The sequence below is a fragment of the Rhinolophus hipposideros genome (genome assembly GCF_964194185.1).
Source record: "Rhinolophus hipposideros genome assembly, chromosome: 22".
NCBI classification, from domain to species: Eukaryota; Metazoa; Chordata; class Mammalia; order Chiroptera; family Rhinolophidae; genus Rhinolophus; species Rhinolophus hipposideros.
Window position 1 is genome coordinate 25,297,031 of NC_138068.1, and position 13,825 is coordinate 25,310,855.

The 13,825-nt window shown below is 38.4% G+C and overlaps 1 protein-coding gene across 2 annotated transcripts in view; it reads left to right on the top strand.

Annotated features, from left to right (window-relative positions):
- Window positions 1-13,825, top strand: part of ATRN (attractin) — a 143,445-nt gene that overhangs the window by 25,855 nt on the left and 103,765 nt on the right. For both annotated transcript variants that reach the window (XM_081034073.1, XM_081034074.1), the window contains exons 2-3: window positions 6,819-6,902; window positions 10,407-10,520. In XM_081034073.1, coding sequence (XP_080890199.1) covers window positions 6,819-6,902; window positions 10,407-10,520 — 198 coding nt within the window. The remainder of the gene's footprint in view (window positions 1-6,818; window positions 6,903-10,406; window positions 10,521-13,825) is intronic.

Consider the following 13,825-nt stretch of genomic DNA (forward strand, 5'->3'; position numbering starts at 1 on the left):
TAAAGGCAGATTAGATGAAAAAATGTGACCCAACTATATGCTGCTTATAGGAAAGTCACTTTAAATTCAACAACGTAGATAGGTAGAAAGTAAAAGAATGGAAAAACTATACCACACAAACATTAATTTAAAATGGGAGGAATGGCTATATTAATACTTTAAAGCAAAGAAAAAGTAGCAGAGACAGTGAGAGAAAAGCAAAGAAAAGTACTAGTGACAGTGAGAGACATTACTAAAGATAAAATAACAGAATAAACATTGCTAAGGGTTAAGTACGGGGAGTGTTTGGTGGAGATGTAGGAGTGAGGTCTGTGTGGTTATAAAGGGGGCAATATGAGGAATCCTTGTAGTGTCGGAACTGTTCGGTATCTTGACTGTGGTGGTGGATACGTGAACCTGCATAAGTGACAAAATTGTATAGAACTTACACACACACACACACACACACACACACACACGAGAGCTGGCAATTAGAATTAGAAACAGACTTTGAAATAAATGATTAATATCTTTAAGAATTTAAATGACAAGATCAGCAATTTCAGCAGAGAATTAGAAAATATGAAAAAAGAATGAATGGAAATTGACAATTTGACAGTAACCGATTTTGATAACCTTAGACACAGGTGAAGAGAAAATTAGTGAACTGTAAGATATGTTGGAAAAAATACCTGGACAGACGCAGAGAGTGGAAGTGATGAAAAATACTCCATCATTTATGTGCTTTCTCACCCCCGACCATACACTCAATTTTTTTCCTTGAACCACTTGAAAGTAAGCTACCTGTATGTAAATATATCATGACCCTCGACCCATTAAACTACAATATTTTAGTATGTATTTTCTAAGAATAGAGATAGTTTTAAGAGAGTTAAATCTTAAGGTACAGTTTTCACCTTCAGTAAATTTAACATTGATACAGGTATCTCTTGCTTTCTGAAAGTTCCCATTCTGCCACTTGACTTTTACAAAAGACCTACATTTGTGCCTGTTTTTGCTAACAAAGAAATCTAAAGGGGATTTTCACTTTTACAGAGAAAGGTGAAAAGGGAAAATAGTGTTCAGTATTTGTATTGCAGCAAGGATTAACAGGATTACAGAAGATTAACAAATATAAGAGTTAGAAAACACTGATAAAATTGATAAGCTGATAGATTGATAAAGAGAAAAAACAAATTACTGATATCAGTAATGACAAAGGCCATCACTATAGTTCCTGCTGACATTGGAAAAAAATCATAGGCTATTATTAACAAGTTTATTCCAATAAATTTGAAAAAGTTAGATGAAATCCAGCAACTTGTCTTATGTTGATGCAGTAGAGAAAAAAATATGGGGTGGGGGTTAAAATGAAGTTTGTTCTGGTGATGTCCTTGATGGAGAAGAGTTTAAGAATTCTAGATCCAGGCGGAGGGTGTGATCCTAGATGGATTTACACAGCTTATCCATGGTAACTAGGGGGAAAGCAGAGTACCTGCATTTAGTAATGGGAAGAAAATGCAGTTCTTTTCTGATTTATTTCTTCTTTCCACGGCTATTCATTTAGTGTTTCATGGAGTGTCATAGGTTTTCCTGTCTTCCACAGGAAGTGGTTTCGTTTGCCGAATGGATGGGCAGACGTCCCTGGGCTTGAGGCTGGGGGGTGGAGGGGTGAGGGTGGGGAGTTCTGGGAGACCTGAGAGCAGAGAAGATTCATACCTTGGTGATGAAAGTGTAAGATGGTGCAACCACGTAGGAAAGTACTTGGCAGATTTTAAAAATTTAGGTGTGTACCTATACTTCGATCCAGTGATTCCACTTTTATGTATTTATCCATGAGAAATATCTGCGCATATCCACACAAAGGCTTGTATAGAAGTGTGCTTAGCAGCTTTATTCGTAAGAGCCTGTAACTACATAATCCAAATGTCCATCAACAAGAGAATGCATAAACAAGTTACGGTACATTCATACAGTAGAATACTGTTTAGCAACAGGAAGGAGCAAACCATTGAAAATATCTGTGTGATTACATTAGATCAGGTTCCATAAAACTGGTCTATAGTGATAGAAATAAGATCAGTGGTGGGAGAGGCTACCTGCAAAGGGGTATGAGGGAACATTTTTGGGGTGACAGAACTGTTTTATATCCTGTTTGGCGGGTTACACAGGTGTACATTTATCAAAAGTTATCAAATTGTACACTCGAGGTGGTTGCATTTTATTGTATATAAATTACTCATTAAGATTGATTTAAAAATTTGGTTGGAAGGAATCATATCAGTATAGCAGTCATTATATTAAATGTGAATAGATTCTGTTGTGCCAGTAAAATTATCAAGACTAGATTAAGAAACAAAACCTAACCATGTCCCGTTTAGAAGAAGCAAATTTATGAAAATTTGATAAAGAAATATGAGTAATAAAGAGATAAATATCTAAGGCCCAAGAAAACAACAAAAAATAATTCTAATTTGAGCATCAAACTAATAAATGGATTATTGTCATAATAAAAGGCATAATTTATGAAGATCTAATAATCATATGCTTATACAGCTTAAAAGCTAAATACATAAAGTAAAAATAATGGAAGAAATGGAGCAGTCATGGTATGGGATTTCAGTATCCAGTTTTCATAAAGAAAATCTTAACAGATGAGAAAAGTTGCAGGTTTACAGGCCACATTGTCTGGTAATAATACAAGTAAATTAGAAATAGTTATAAGATGACTCCTTTTGAAACCTGCCTCCTATGGAGGATTCCCCTATTTACCTTTATTCACCCTCAGAATATTCTCGAATTGGGAAATTGGTGGTAGCAAGGAGTTAATTCTTAATATTTCTGCTCTTATGTTGTCTTCATGTTTCAGTTTGATGCCTTTGCTTCTGTGACTGCTGGTGAAGTGGTCACAGGCAATACCCGTGTCTGTACCTAGGTCACTAATTACACTGTAAAACTTGATCTGAAGTTTTAGGTTGACATTCTTGTTCTTCTCCTTTCAAATCTCTCTAAGTTTTTAGTAACAACTTGTTGGCCAGTCACTAGAACACAGGGAATCTCAAATTAAAAACTGGTAAAATTAAAAAGAAATAAAAACACCCAGTACAGAGGGGATGTGGAGAATAGAATGTTTTCATATATTGTAGGTGCAAATGTGAATTGTTACAGCCTTTTGGGAAGTAATTGGGCAGCCTGCTTAATAATAAAAATTCATATGTCTTTTAGCCCAGGGATCCTCCTCCTAAGAGTCTATTCTTAGAAAATAAAAGCATAAGTAAGGCCATATGTATAGGGATAGTTATTGCAGCAATGTGCATAATGTTAACTAACTGAATATAAGATGAATGTTAGTAGGAGGTGGGCAGAAAAAACGATACCTCCATAAGTTGGAATATTATGCTACATGAGAAAGAATGAATTAGATTAATACCCATTGGACAGAGTCCCACAAACTTTTGTTGAGAGAAGGAAGATGCAGAAAACTGTGTAATAATTTCTGCAACAAAAAATAATTTAAGAGAACCAAGCATATATTCCAGGCTCATGAGTGTGAAGAAAAATAGTTAAGAATACTTGCTAGTAGTTAAATGTTTATCTTGGTGGGGGGTGGGTGTGAGTACTTGGGGAGATAAGTAAAAAAGAAGAGTTGTCCTTTAGTTGACAAAAAAGCCTGTCGGTGATTATGTCTATTCATCATCTGTAAAATTATGTAAATGTATACGTTTAAAGATACTTAGTAAATATTTAAAATAAATACGACCTATTTATTTTCTAAAAGTGATTCTGATTTGCAAATACCTCAGCATATCCATGGGAAGTCCATAGAAATTCTTAGGAGCAAAACAAGCCTAGTAGAAAGCCATAAACTTTTTGAACTAAGCCTAAAACAAAAAATCAAGGAAGCGTGCTCACGTATGTGTGTGCTTACACACTGAAACAGTAACCCGTGGGAAATTTAATTATCCATAAACTGGATGGTCTCTGTGATTGGTTGGGATTGGTCTTCCGGGACCTTTGCCTTCCTTTGATTTGTCATCCTTGGTGTTGGCTTTGTGTTTAGGCTCCTACCGTGTTTCCCCGAAAATAAGACCTAGCCGGACCAGCAGCTCTAATGTGTCTTCTGGAGCAAAAATTAATGTAAGATCCAGTCTTATTTTACTATAATATAAGGCCGGGTCTTATCTAACATAATATAATATGAGACCGGGTCTTATATTAATTTCTGCTGCAAAAGACGCTTTAGAGCTGATTGTTTGTCTAGGTCTAATTTTTGTGGAAACACAGTAGCTTGATGGCTACAGTACTTCAGCTGTAAAATCTTAACTGTAGCAAATTCCAGAGGGAGAAGAAAGATGGTCTTTCTGGATGTCTGTTGTAGGTTGGGTTTCTTGGAAGCATTTGCTGAGATGGAGATTGGGGTACAAGTTGGTTATAACACCTGTGAGAGGAAGGGGCCAGAGGCAGAACTGGGCAAAGGAAGAAGTTGAGCTTCAATGCAGGCCTGACCAAGGGACGCTCTGGAGCAAGGATTGCCTGTCAGAGTCGTCCGTGTTGAATTGAAAGGCCCCAGCCTTTCTACCTACCCTGGTGGGGGCTGCCCTGGGTAGGCAGCTCTTGAAGAAACTGTCAGCTAGAGGGTGTCTGATGACCGTGCTGCTGCTGCAGCTGGCAGCACCTCCGTCCTTGAAGGGGAAGTCTAGATGGCGCACCTCTCTGCCTACCACACTGACTTGAAGAATGAGAACATAGTTCCTATAAGCCCTCCATTAGACTTCCCCTCACATCTAAGTATTAGATTACATGCCGCGACAGAGACTTCTTCGTAGCCTTCAATGACCCTTCGTAGCCTTTCTCCATGTCTCTAGTAAAAAAAGTCGTGATTTTCACTGGGTCCGTGGCCATCTGGGGTAATTTAGGCTACATTGCGTAGCCTCTGCATTTAGATATGTCTAACTTTTGGCTAATGGCCGAGTTTATTGTCATGTTGACTTGGAGGGGGCTGTGCACCTAGTGTACTTTTCCGCCTTCCTGCTGGGTAGAAAGTAAGAATAATAGCTGCAGTTTTAGCAGCCATCTTGGGTTATGGCGTGGAAGCCACACGTTGAGGATGACAGAGCAACAAGGTAGAAGAACCTCAGGTCCTTGATAATCATGGAAACACGTTATGTGCTCTGAACTGCTTACCTTTGGACTTTATGTCTCAGTCAAGCCATTAAGGTTGAGGTTTTTCTTTCATTTGCATTAGAACCTAATCTTAACTGATACAAGTTTCTAATCAATTATTGAGAAAAGGCACAGGAAGCTATGATTGGCTCAGAGTAACATTTTGGGAGTAGAACAGATGTTAGGGAGGAAGACACAGAGACATTTATATCAGTTAAGAATAGCGGAGGGAGAGAAGGGCAGAGAAGTCAGTGGATTTTCAGTCCACGATACTTGTGATGGACCGTGGAATCTTAACTATGTAAGTGGGAAAGTGAAACGTGTGGATGATGGGGTCTGAACAGGAAAAAAGTGTTAGTTCGTTGGAGTGAGGTCCCCATGGGACTGATGAGTCACTGGAAAGGGAGAACTAGGCTAAATGATTTGGAGGGATGGAGATGGTAGTCAGAGGATAGGACACCTAAAATGAAGGTTTTGGTGGTAGTGCTGTTACTGGTCATGACAAGGCCTACAGGAATGGGTGACTAACGTGGGGGTGCAGGTGAAATGAAAGATTGTTAATGGTGCAATTAAGAAATGGAGAGGCTGGGTTTTGGATGGAACATCTTGGATGTTGATGTAGTTGAATGGAAGGTGGTAAACTAGATGCTAATGTCTCCAGTAGGTGAGGAGAAGTAACTGGGATCTCAGTGGATGTCCAAGTAAGGGAGGCCTGTCCGGAAGAGAGCATCTGCTTCAAAGAGGCTGACACTGCGGATAGAAGAGGGAGGAAAAATGATCTGGAAAGGGCAGTGAGGAAGGAAATAGCATCCTTCTTAAATAATAAAAAAATCTACATAACAAAATATAGCACACAAAATACAAAGAAAAAATAAAATATATTTACAGAACATTTAACATACAAATGGGCGTGCCTTCATATAAAAAGAGCTCCTCAACGTTAATTTGAAAAAGACAACTTGGTTATAAAGTGGGCAAAGAATACGAAATCTTAATTCACAAAGGAAGAAATGCAAATGAACAAAATGTGTGAGAAGATATTCAACATTAGGGTTAGTATAGTCAAAACAATGAAATACTAGAAATGCTATCATGTTGGCAAGACCTACAACACTTGCTAAACTTCAGGCTTGGCATGAGTGTGGGAAGACAGATGCTGGTGTACCGTGCTCCCTGCTCGTGGAGTGGTGTAGGCTGCCACTTCCGAAGTAGCAGCTCAGTGGCTCTGATGTGTCTGTCGTATATTGTGGCTTGATGTGCTTGCCCATCACTGTTACGCTCTCTATAGTGTTATCGTATGAAATACTTGTAACTGTTACTGTGTGATCTTATTTTTTAAAAAACAACTCATATTTATAAATAAGTTCTTGTGGTTATTTTTATAGTACAAAGTATGATTTTCCCCTCTCAGCTAGATTTAGGTGTCTTTTTTGTTCATTCCTGTCGGTTTTAGTATATTTGTATCTCCTTTTCTTAAGTGTATATATTTGTTTCATCTATATTTGTATAATCTTAATGTAATTATCCAGTTATTTTCTTCTGGTTGTATATGGTACGCATTAATTTATTCACTATGCTTAACTTGGATTGTATTGAGAATTAAGAAAGATATTATTAATATATGAAATTTTGATGGATTTAAGTTGTTTTTGTATTTTTTTTTTTTTTTTTTACAGACTAACTGGATCTTCTGGGTTTGTAACAGATGGACCTGGAAATTATAAATATAAAACGAAGTGCACATGGCTCATTGAAGGACAGTAAGTAGTAATGGCTAATTTAAATTTTTGTTTTAAGATAAAGCTCAGTGTGGCATTACATTTCCTACAAATAAAATTAATAATCTGTAGCATAAAGTACTTAAAATGTTTTTTATTTGATAACCTTTTTTACAAGTGAATTTGATATCCTTATTTTGTAAATCTTTATTGTTATTTAAAAAAACTTTAATGCTGCAAATGAATTGTACACATCAGAAATTTGTATATTTTTAATTGTAGTAGTTAAAAAACTGTTGAGTATTTTAAATTGTTTACTTAAAGCATTGGAAAATTATTGTTTCATTTTTTCTAATATTTTTATTGTGGGCAAGAAAGTCAGAATAACTACTGTTGCCCGAACAACTCTTCTGAGCCCCTCTCTCCCTCCAGCTATTGCCTTCGTTTTCTTCCCTTCATAGCAAACCTTTCTCAAACTTTTTGTTTGAGTTTGTTTCTCAAACTTTGTTTCTCAAACTTTTTGGTCTCAGGACCTCTTTACATTCTTAAATTTTTAGAATTCCAAATAATATTTGTTTATGTGGGTTTATCTGTTTACCATGTTAAAAATTAAAACTAAGAAATATTATTTAATTCAGTTTAAAAGCAAGAATAGTAAACCCACAATGTGTTAGCACAAATGACATATTTTTATGAAAAAAGAAACCTTGTATTTGAAAAAAATTTAGTGAAAAGAATGGCATTGCTTTACAGTTTTGTAAATCTCTAACTTAATAGAAGACAGCTGGATTATCATATTTTCTTCTGCAATTCACACAATATGTTGGTGAAGTATGTGAAGAAAATTACTTGAATATGAAGTAGGAAAAGGGAGGAGATTTTTAAAAACTCTTTTAAATAATTGTGGATGGTCTTTTTTGGTTACTACACCAAAACTTAACAAGTAGTAATTTCTTAAAAATAAATTGCAATGTGGAGTCTGAAACAATGTGAAAGAACTTTTGGAATTTGTTGGATTAAAATCCACTGGTTTCATTGTACTTTGAATGGATCTTTAGCTTACGCATGGTTTTATAACGCTATATATGGGCCATTTGGGAAATATTGAGATCTCAACTATGCAGATTTCCCAAAATATTGACATACTTCATTATGTAGTATTAAAAAAAATCACACTGGTTAATCACCATCAATCTCATCAGAAAGTTTTAAATATTAGGAGGTTGTATCTGGGTGGCAGATATAAATTTTCCAAAACTCTTAATTATTGCTTGAAAGCTTGTATTTTATCTTTGGCAACAAATACTGTCAGTTGTTTTCTTTGAAGCAACTTCTTTGAGGCTTTCTTTGTTCATTTTCAAGACAATATCTGCCAGATGTACAAGTTTGAAAAACCATAGTTTGTCAGTTGTTCTTCCAGGTAAAAATGGTAAATGGGATTCCAAGAAAAAAGCAACTAGTTCAGCTCACAACTCAAACAATTACAAAAGTGATTTTCCTTGAGATCATTGTACTTCGTTAGGCAGCAGAAGTGCTTTATGCAGACTTCCTACCTTGTCATGCAGGATTTAATAAAATTAACAGTTTTTTTCACCATGTAATAAAGATAACCTTAAATGAAAGTGTCATTGAAGAATAGCAGTGATTGTTAGTACAGTTTGGTGCTACGTTCTAAGGCGCCAGCAGTTTCATCCACTAGTGCTCTTGTACTGTTAGTAAATGCCAACATGGTGATAAAGGCACTTGATAGCGCAGTATTATTGTGACTGTGGTGAACTCTCGGACCCCCTAAAAGGGCCTCAGGACCTCTGGAGTTCAATGGACCACACTTTGAGAACCGCTGCTCTAGTTGTCTGCCCTTGGCCTTTCTATCAGTTCACTCCAGTCTGATGTCCTCCTCTGCTGTTGCTCTGAATGTGGTTTCAGTGGTTGCTCCTCCTTGGCCTCAGCAAAAGACTGAATTCCTCCTTTCCCTTTTCCCCACATTCAACCTGTCAGTAAGTTCTGTCAGTTTTCTCTCTAGAATATCTGCCAAATCCATCTGCGTTGTCCCTTTCATATTTGTCTCTACAATTATTGTAACAACCACCATCCCCACTGTTCCGGGCCTCTGTATTAGCCTTGAAATTGGCCTCCCAATTTTCGCTTTTGCCCCTGGCCCTACGTCTCTCTCACCTCATAACTCATATGGTTCCCTCTGTGTGCTGTGTTTCAGACATGCTGATTTTCTTCATATTGTTTTGACACATTAACTTCTCTCTCCTTAAGATTTTCAGACAGTGCTGTTCCCTCTGCCTGAAGCACTGTTCCCAGGCTTTTCGCATGGCTTATCTTTGGTCGTTCTTATCTCCTCCAAAGCTTTCTGGGGTCTTTCCCCACCACCTGTGTACACCAAATCACATTCCTTTAGTTTCTTCACAGTGCTCTCATCACCATCGGAGTTAACTTGTTTATATATTTATTTAGTTGTTTGCTTAGAGATGTTCGTTAGACAAATAAGTATTGGGTAGAGGAAAGGTCTAGGCTGGAGACATATAATTAGGCATCACCAGGAAATAAATGGTGTTGCTATTATTAACAAGAGCTTTTTGAGTGGAGTGTTTGAGGTGAAGCCAGGTTAGAGGGTGAAGGGGTGAGTGGGATATGACGAAATGGAAAAAACAAAGTCTTCTGAGTTTCACTCTATTAAGAGGAGAAAGGGATAAGGTAGGAAATAGCTGGAAGGAGAGAGAGTTGGGATTTGAAGCTTTTTATATTTTGTTGTTTTTTTGTGAAATATGTGATACATAAGGAGATTTAAATATGGGTGTGGAAGTTCCAGATGAGAGGGAGATGTTAAATATTTGAGAGATGGAAGGAAGAATAGGTAGGTATATCTGTTTGGGAAAATAATACTTCGAGAGATTTTTCTCTGGTCGCTGAGCGTAAGCAGGGAGGTGGGACTGAATGGTTTGAAATAGCAATTGAGAGTTAGTAGTAATTGTGGAGAGGGAGAGAGAGTGTTAGTAGTAGGACTGCTGGCCGAATTGAATGCCATTTGAAGTTGGGGGGCAATGACCAATACTGGAAGTAGCTGCCCAGTGGAGTGACTTTCTCTGGCACGGCTTAGTTTTCTGTGGATTCAGTCTAAGTCAGAGCAGGTAACTGGTTTCCTCTAGACAAGGGCTTTTGCCAGGCAGTTCCGTGAAAAGGCAGAGGGACAGGCCAGTTTAGAGAATTGGCAGGTGTGTTTGTGAAATAATCTAGTGCGGAATCTTAAATTGAACAAGGAAGTGCAGGAATTGCAAGGGCTGATGGGTTGGTTCAGAGGCTGTTAAAGAATGGCTGCTGTATGGACCGTAAGGTCCAAAGAGGCATAGACCATGTCTGTATTGTTTACCATTGCTTGTTTAAGGTTTCTAGCACATAGTACGTAGTAAGTAAATCTTTGACAAATGAAGGTATACGTTTACTAATTTCTTCTCCTTGTAAATTATTTAAAAATTTTTATATTGTTTTCAAATGTTTGATAGTTATGATGATTATTATAAATTATTTTTTTTTCAGGCCAAATAGAATAATGAGACTTCGTTTCAGTCATTTTGCTACAGAGTGTAGTTGGGACCATTTATATGTTTATGATGGGGACTCAATTTATGCACCACTCATTGCTGCCTTTAGGTAAGCTCGGTCATATAAGTACTTGTCAATCATTACATGATTTCTGAATTCAAACGTATCTCCTAGATTGCATTCTTACTAGACTCACCTTTAGTATCACTTAACACATTTATTTCATGAAAAGTGTATTACTTCTGAAGTCCTTGTGAAGTTACTTGTGTGCTAGGCCTGATTTGGTTTCCTGTAGCTCCTGGGTAAGTTTCTGGGTAAAGTTCTTGACCTCTCTTTTTAGTTTCCTGCTGTATAAAACTGTAATGGTAGTATCAAGTTTACATGCTACTCATGGTGGTGAAGTTTACATTTAAAAAAATGTTTTGTAAGTAATATATTGAACAATAATATTTCTGTGAAAAATTTAAATCAAGAACCATGTTCATCTTGATCTTGTTATGTTCTTTATTGCGTAGGCCCTCAGAAGTTATATGTCAAATTCAAATAGTGTGTGTGTGTGTGTGTATTTATGTATATGCATTAATATGGGCAAGGAAAACTTTTTGGAAGAGTACCCAAAATGAGCAGTGATTACCCATAGAGAATGAGGGGGATGAGGAGTCATACCAGTTATGTATTATGATTTTTTTCCCCCAACACGTATGTTTTCTATTAGTAGTTAAACAAAAGAGCTTAACAGCAAATATGGGAGGGGTTCTGAATTGTTTTGGCAGTTTAGTTTTTATTAACAATACTAGCTGTGTTGTTTATTTTGCTTTTGACCACATGGGAATTCAAAACCATCCTGTTTTTCTTCCTTGACTTGATAGAGGATTTGTAAAATAATATTTTTCTAAAATACACATCTCCTGAGAAAGCCATGGTTGTCACTTTTTTCATCTGCAACTGACTTTTTGTATTTCTTTCCCGCTGACATTTTATTTCCCTGACTTTAAAAAGAAATCAAGTCAACAAATATTTTTAAACATTTTAAACTTTTTATTTTTTTTATTTTTAAGTGTGTTTTTCCAGGACCCATCAGCTCCAAGTCAAGTCGTTGTTTCAATCTAGTTGTGGAGGGCGCAGCTCACACTGGCCCAGGCATGGGTCGAACCGGCAACCCTGGTGTTATGAGCATGGCGCTTTAACCAACTGAGCTAACCGGCCGCCTTCAACAAATATTTTTTTGTGTTCCTCACATGGGGTTAGTCTGGTTGATGTCTCATGGGGGTGAGGAGATAACAGTAAACGGCACACGAGTTGCCAGGGGACACAGGAGACCAGGGGACTAATGTGCCCTGGATTTCTCCCCTTTCTTTGGCTTAGAAATCTCTCAACATATCTTTGAATTAAGAATCAGTTTCAAAGATTCATTTATGGGGGCCACAGAGCAGGGTGGATGGGCCATGCTGAGCATTAAACTGTCACTGGCTAAGTGTTGGGCGTGTATAGGTGTGTATACGAGTGTCTTCCTGCCAGAATTTGAAGCACAGCTTGCTCGGATTATAGCATGAAGCACCCCAAACTTTAAAATAAGCACAAAAACTGCCTGTAGTATGGTGTTATCATGATAGTCACTATTGGGGCTTCGCTTGATCCTGATTTCGTTAATCCAGAGTCATTGCATCCCTGTTATGTGCCGGGCACTTTGAATCAGCCTGGGGCCCCGTGGGGACGTCAGCCAAGCCGACGTGCGCAACCCTGTGGTTCCCCTGGACCAGGTGTTTGATGAGCAGACATGTGAATCAACAGCAACAACAAAACAAGCAGAAGGCTAGAATTGTTCTAAGTAGTGACTTCGGAGAGAAGCCAAAGTACACGTATAGGCAACAGGAGAATTTTTAGGTTTCTATAAAAAGTTGGTTAACTGATGGTATAAATGAATCCACTGACTGTTAAAATTTAGCCTATGATACAGTATTTGAGTATGACTTTTCTAAAATTATAGTGAGAAAATACATGTTTTGAAATTGAAATTTACCTGCGACATAAAACCTCTAAAGCACTGATGCGCAGAACAATTTGCAAACCACTGTTCAGGCCATAAGGGCGCTGTCACGAGGTGGGGGGCTGCGCGGTGTCGTTGGGCCAGGAGGACTCTGGATGGAGGTACCGACCGACCCAGTGTGATGTGCTGGGGGCCCCAAGTGGAGACAGCCTGGCTGCAGACGGTTCAGTCAACAAAGAGCCACAAAGGATTCAGAAGATGCGGACTTTTAATCTGAGTTCTGTCCAAGTCGCTGCGTTTGAACTTGAACAGGTCATTTATGTGCTCAAGCCTTCAGCTTCTAAAACCTAAAATGAAGGTGTGGTAGGTAGTGTGTTTTCTCTGGGTGTATTGCAAACTGTGAAAGTTCAGTTTCACTTCGAACTGGTTGATCATGTTTACGTTTTATATACTGAAGTTCTGAATGAAATTTGTTTAATAAACAAAGTTCCATTACTAGACACATTTGAGAATCCCTGGGACACGTCTCTTCCAGCTCTGTAACATTATGATTTTGTGGTGCATTCAATTGCACAAATGCATACATGTAGCACTCTCGTGGAGCAGCTGTTCTGCTGTGACCTGTTGGGAGGGAGACGCAGAGGTGGGAGTGGTGACGGAGCAGGGACAATAGTTTTCCTTTCTGAGGACATTCTTCAAGAGAATATTATTCCTTTTAGAATTTATTTTTATTTTTATGAAAGTCATATGTTGACGAGGCAGTTCTTTGGACTGGGATGAAGAGCTGTTAAATCGAGCCTTGTGCAAACGGGAGCCAGTCAGTCTAGCACCCAGTTGAAACCATGGTCAGACCATGGCACAGTTAGAGAAGGCAGTCAAAGGCAGGCACGTCTCTCAGGTTCTCGGACCCTCCTTTGCCAGTCAGAAGTGTAGCCGCTGCCTGCTCTGCCTCCCCCGGCTCCTACCCCCAACTTTCCAGATCTGTCTTGCCTTTCTTCCACTTCTCCCTGCCCTTGAGGAGCGTACAGTCTTCTAAGAAGACACGTGGGTCAAACTGAGGAGTACTAGTAACTTACATAGTGCGGTTGGTAAAGTCAGATTGTGCCTCAGGTATGTTCGGAGAGCCCACGTCTGTCTGGGACAGTTATGGGGAATCAAGAAAATATTTTAGTTTAGCGATTTTCAAAAGTGATTCTGAACAGTTAAAAACTCTGTGTTTAAAATATAAAATTATGAAGAACCTGAGGGCAGGCAGTTGATTTGCTCAAGGTGAACAACTTGCTGCAGCCTAAGCTGTGCCTGCATTTATCTACTTAGGGGCAGGGGACAGGGAGGTGGGAGGTGGCGCAGGGCGACAGTGGAATGGCACACCTGCAGCATCATTATCTCACCCACACACGTTCCACTGCATGGCATGCTGGGGTGA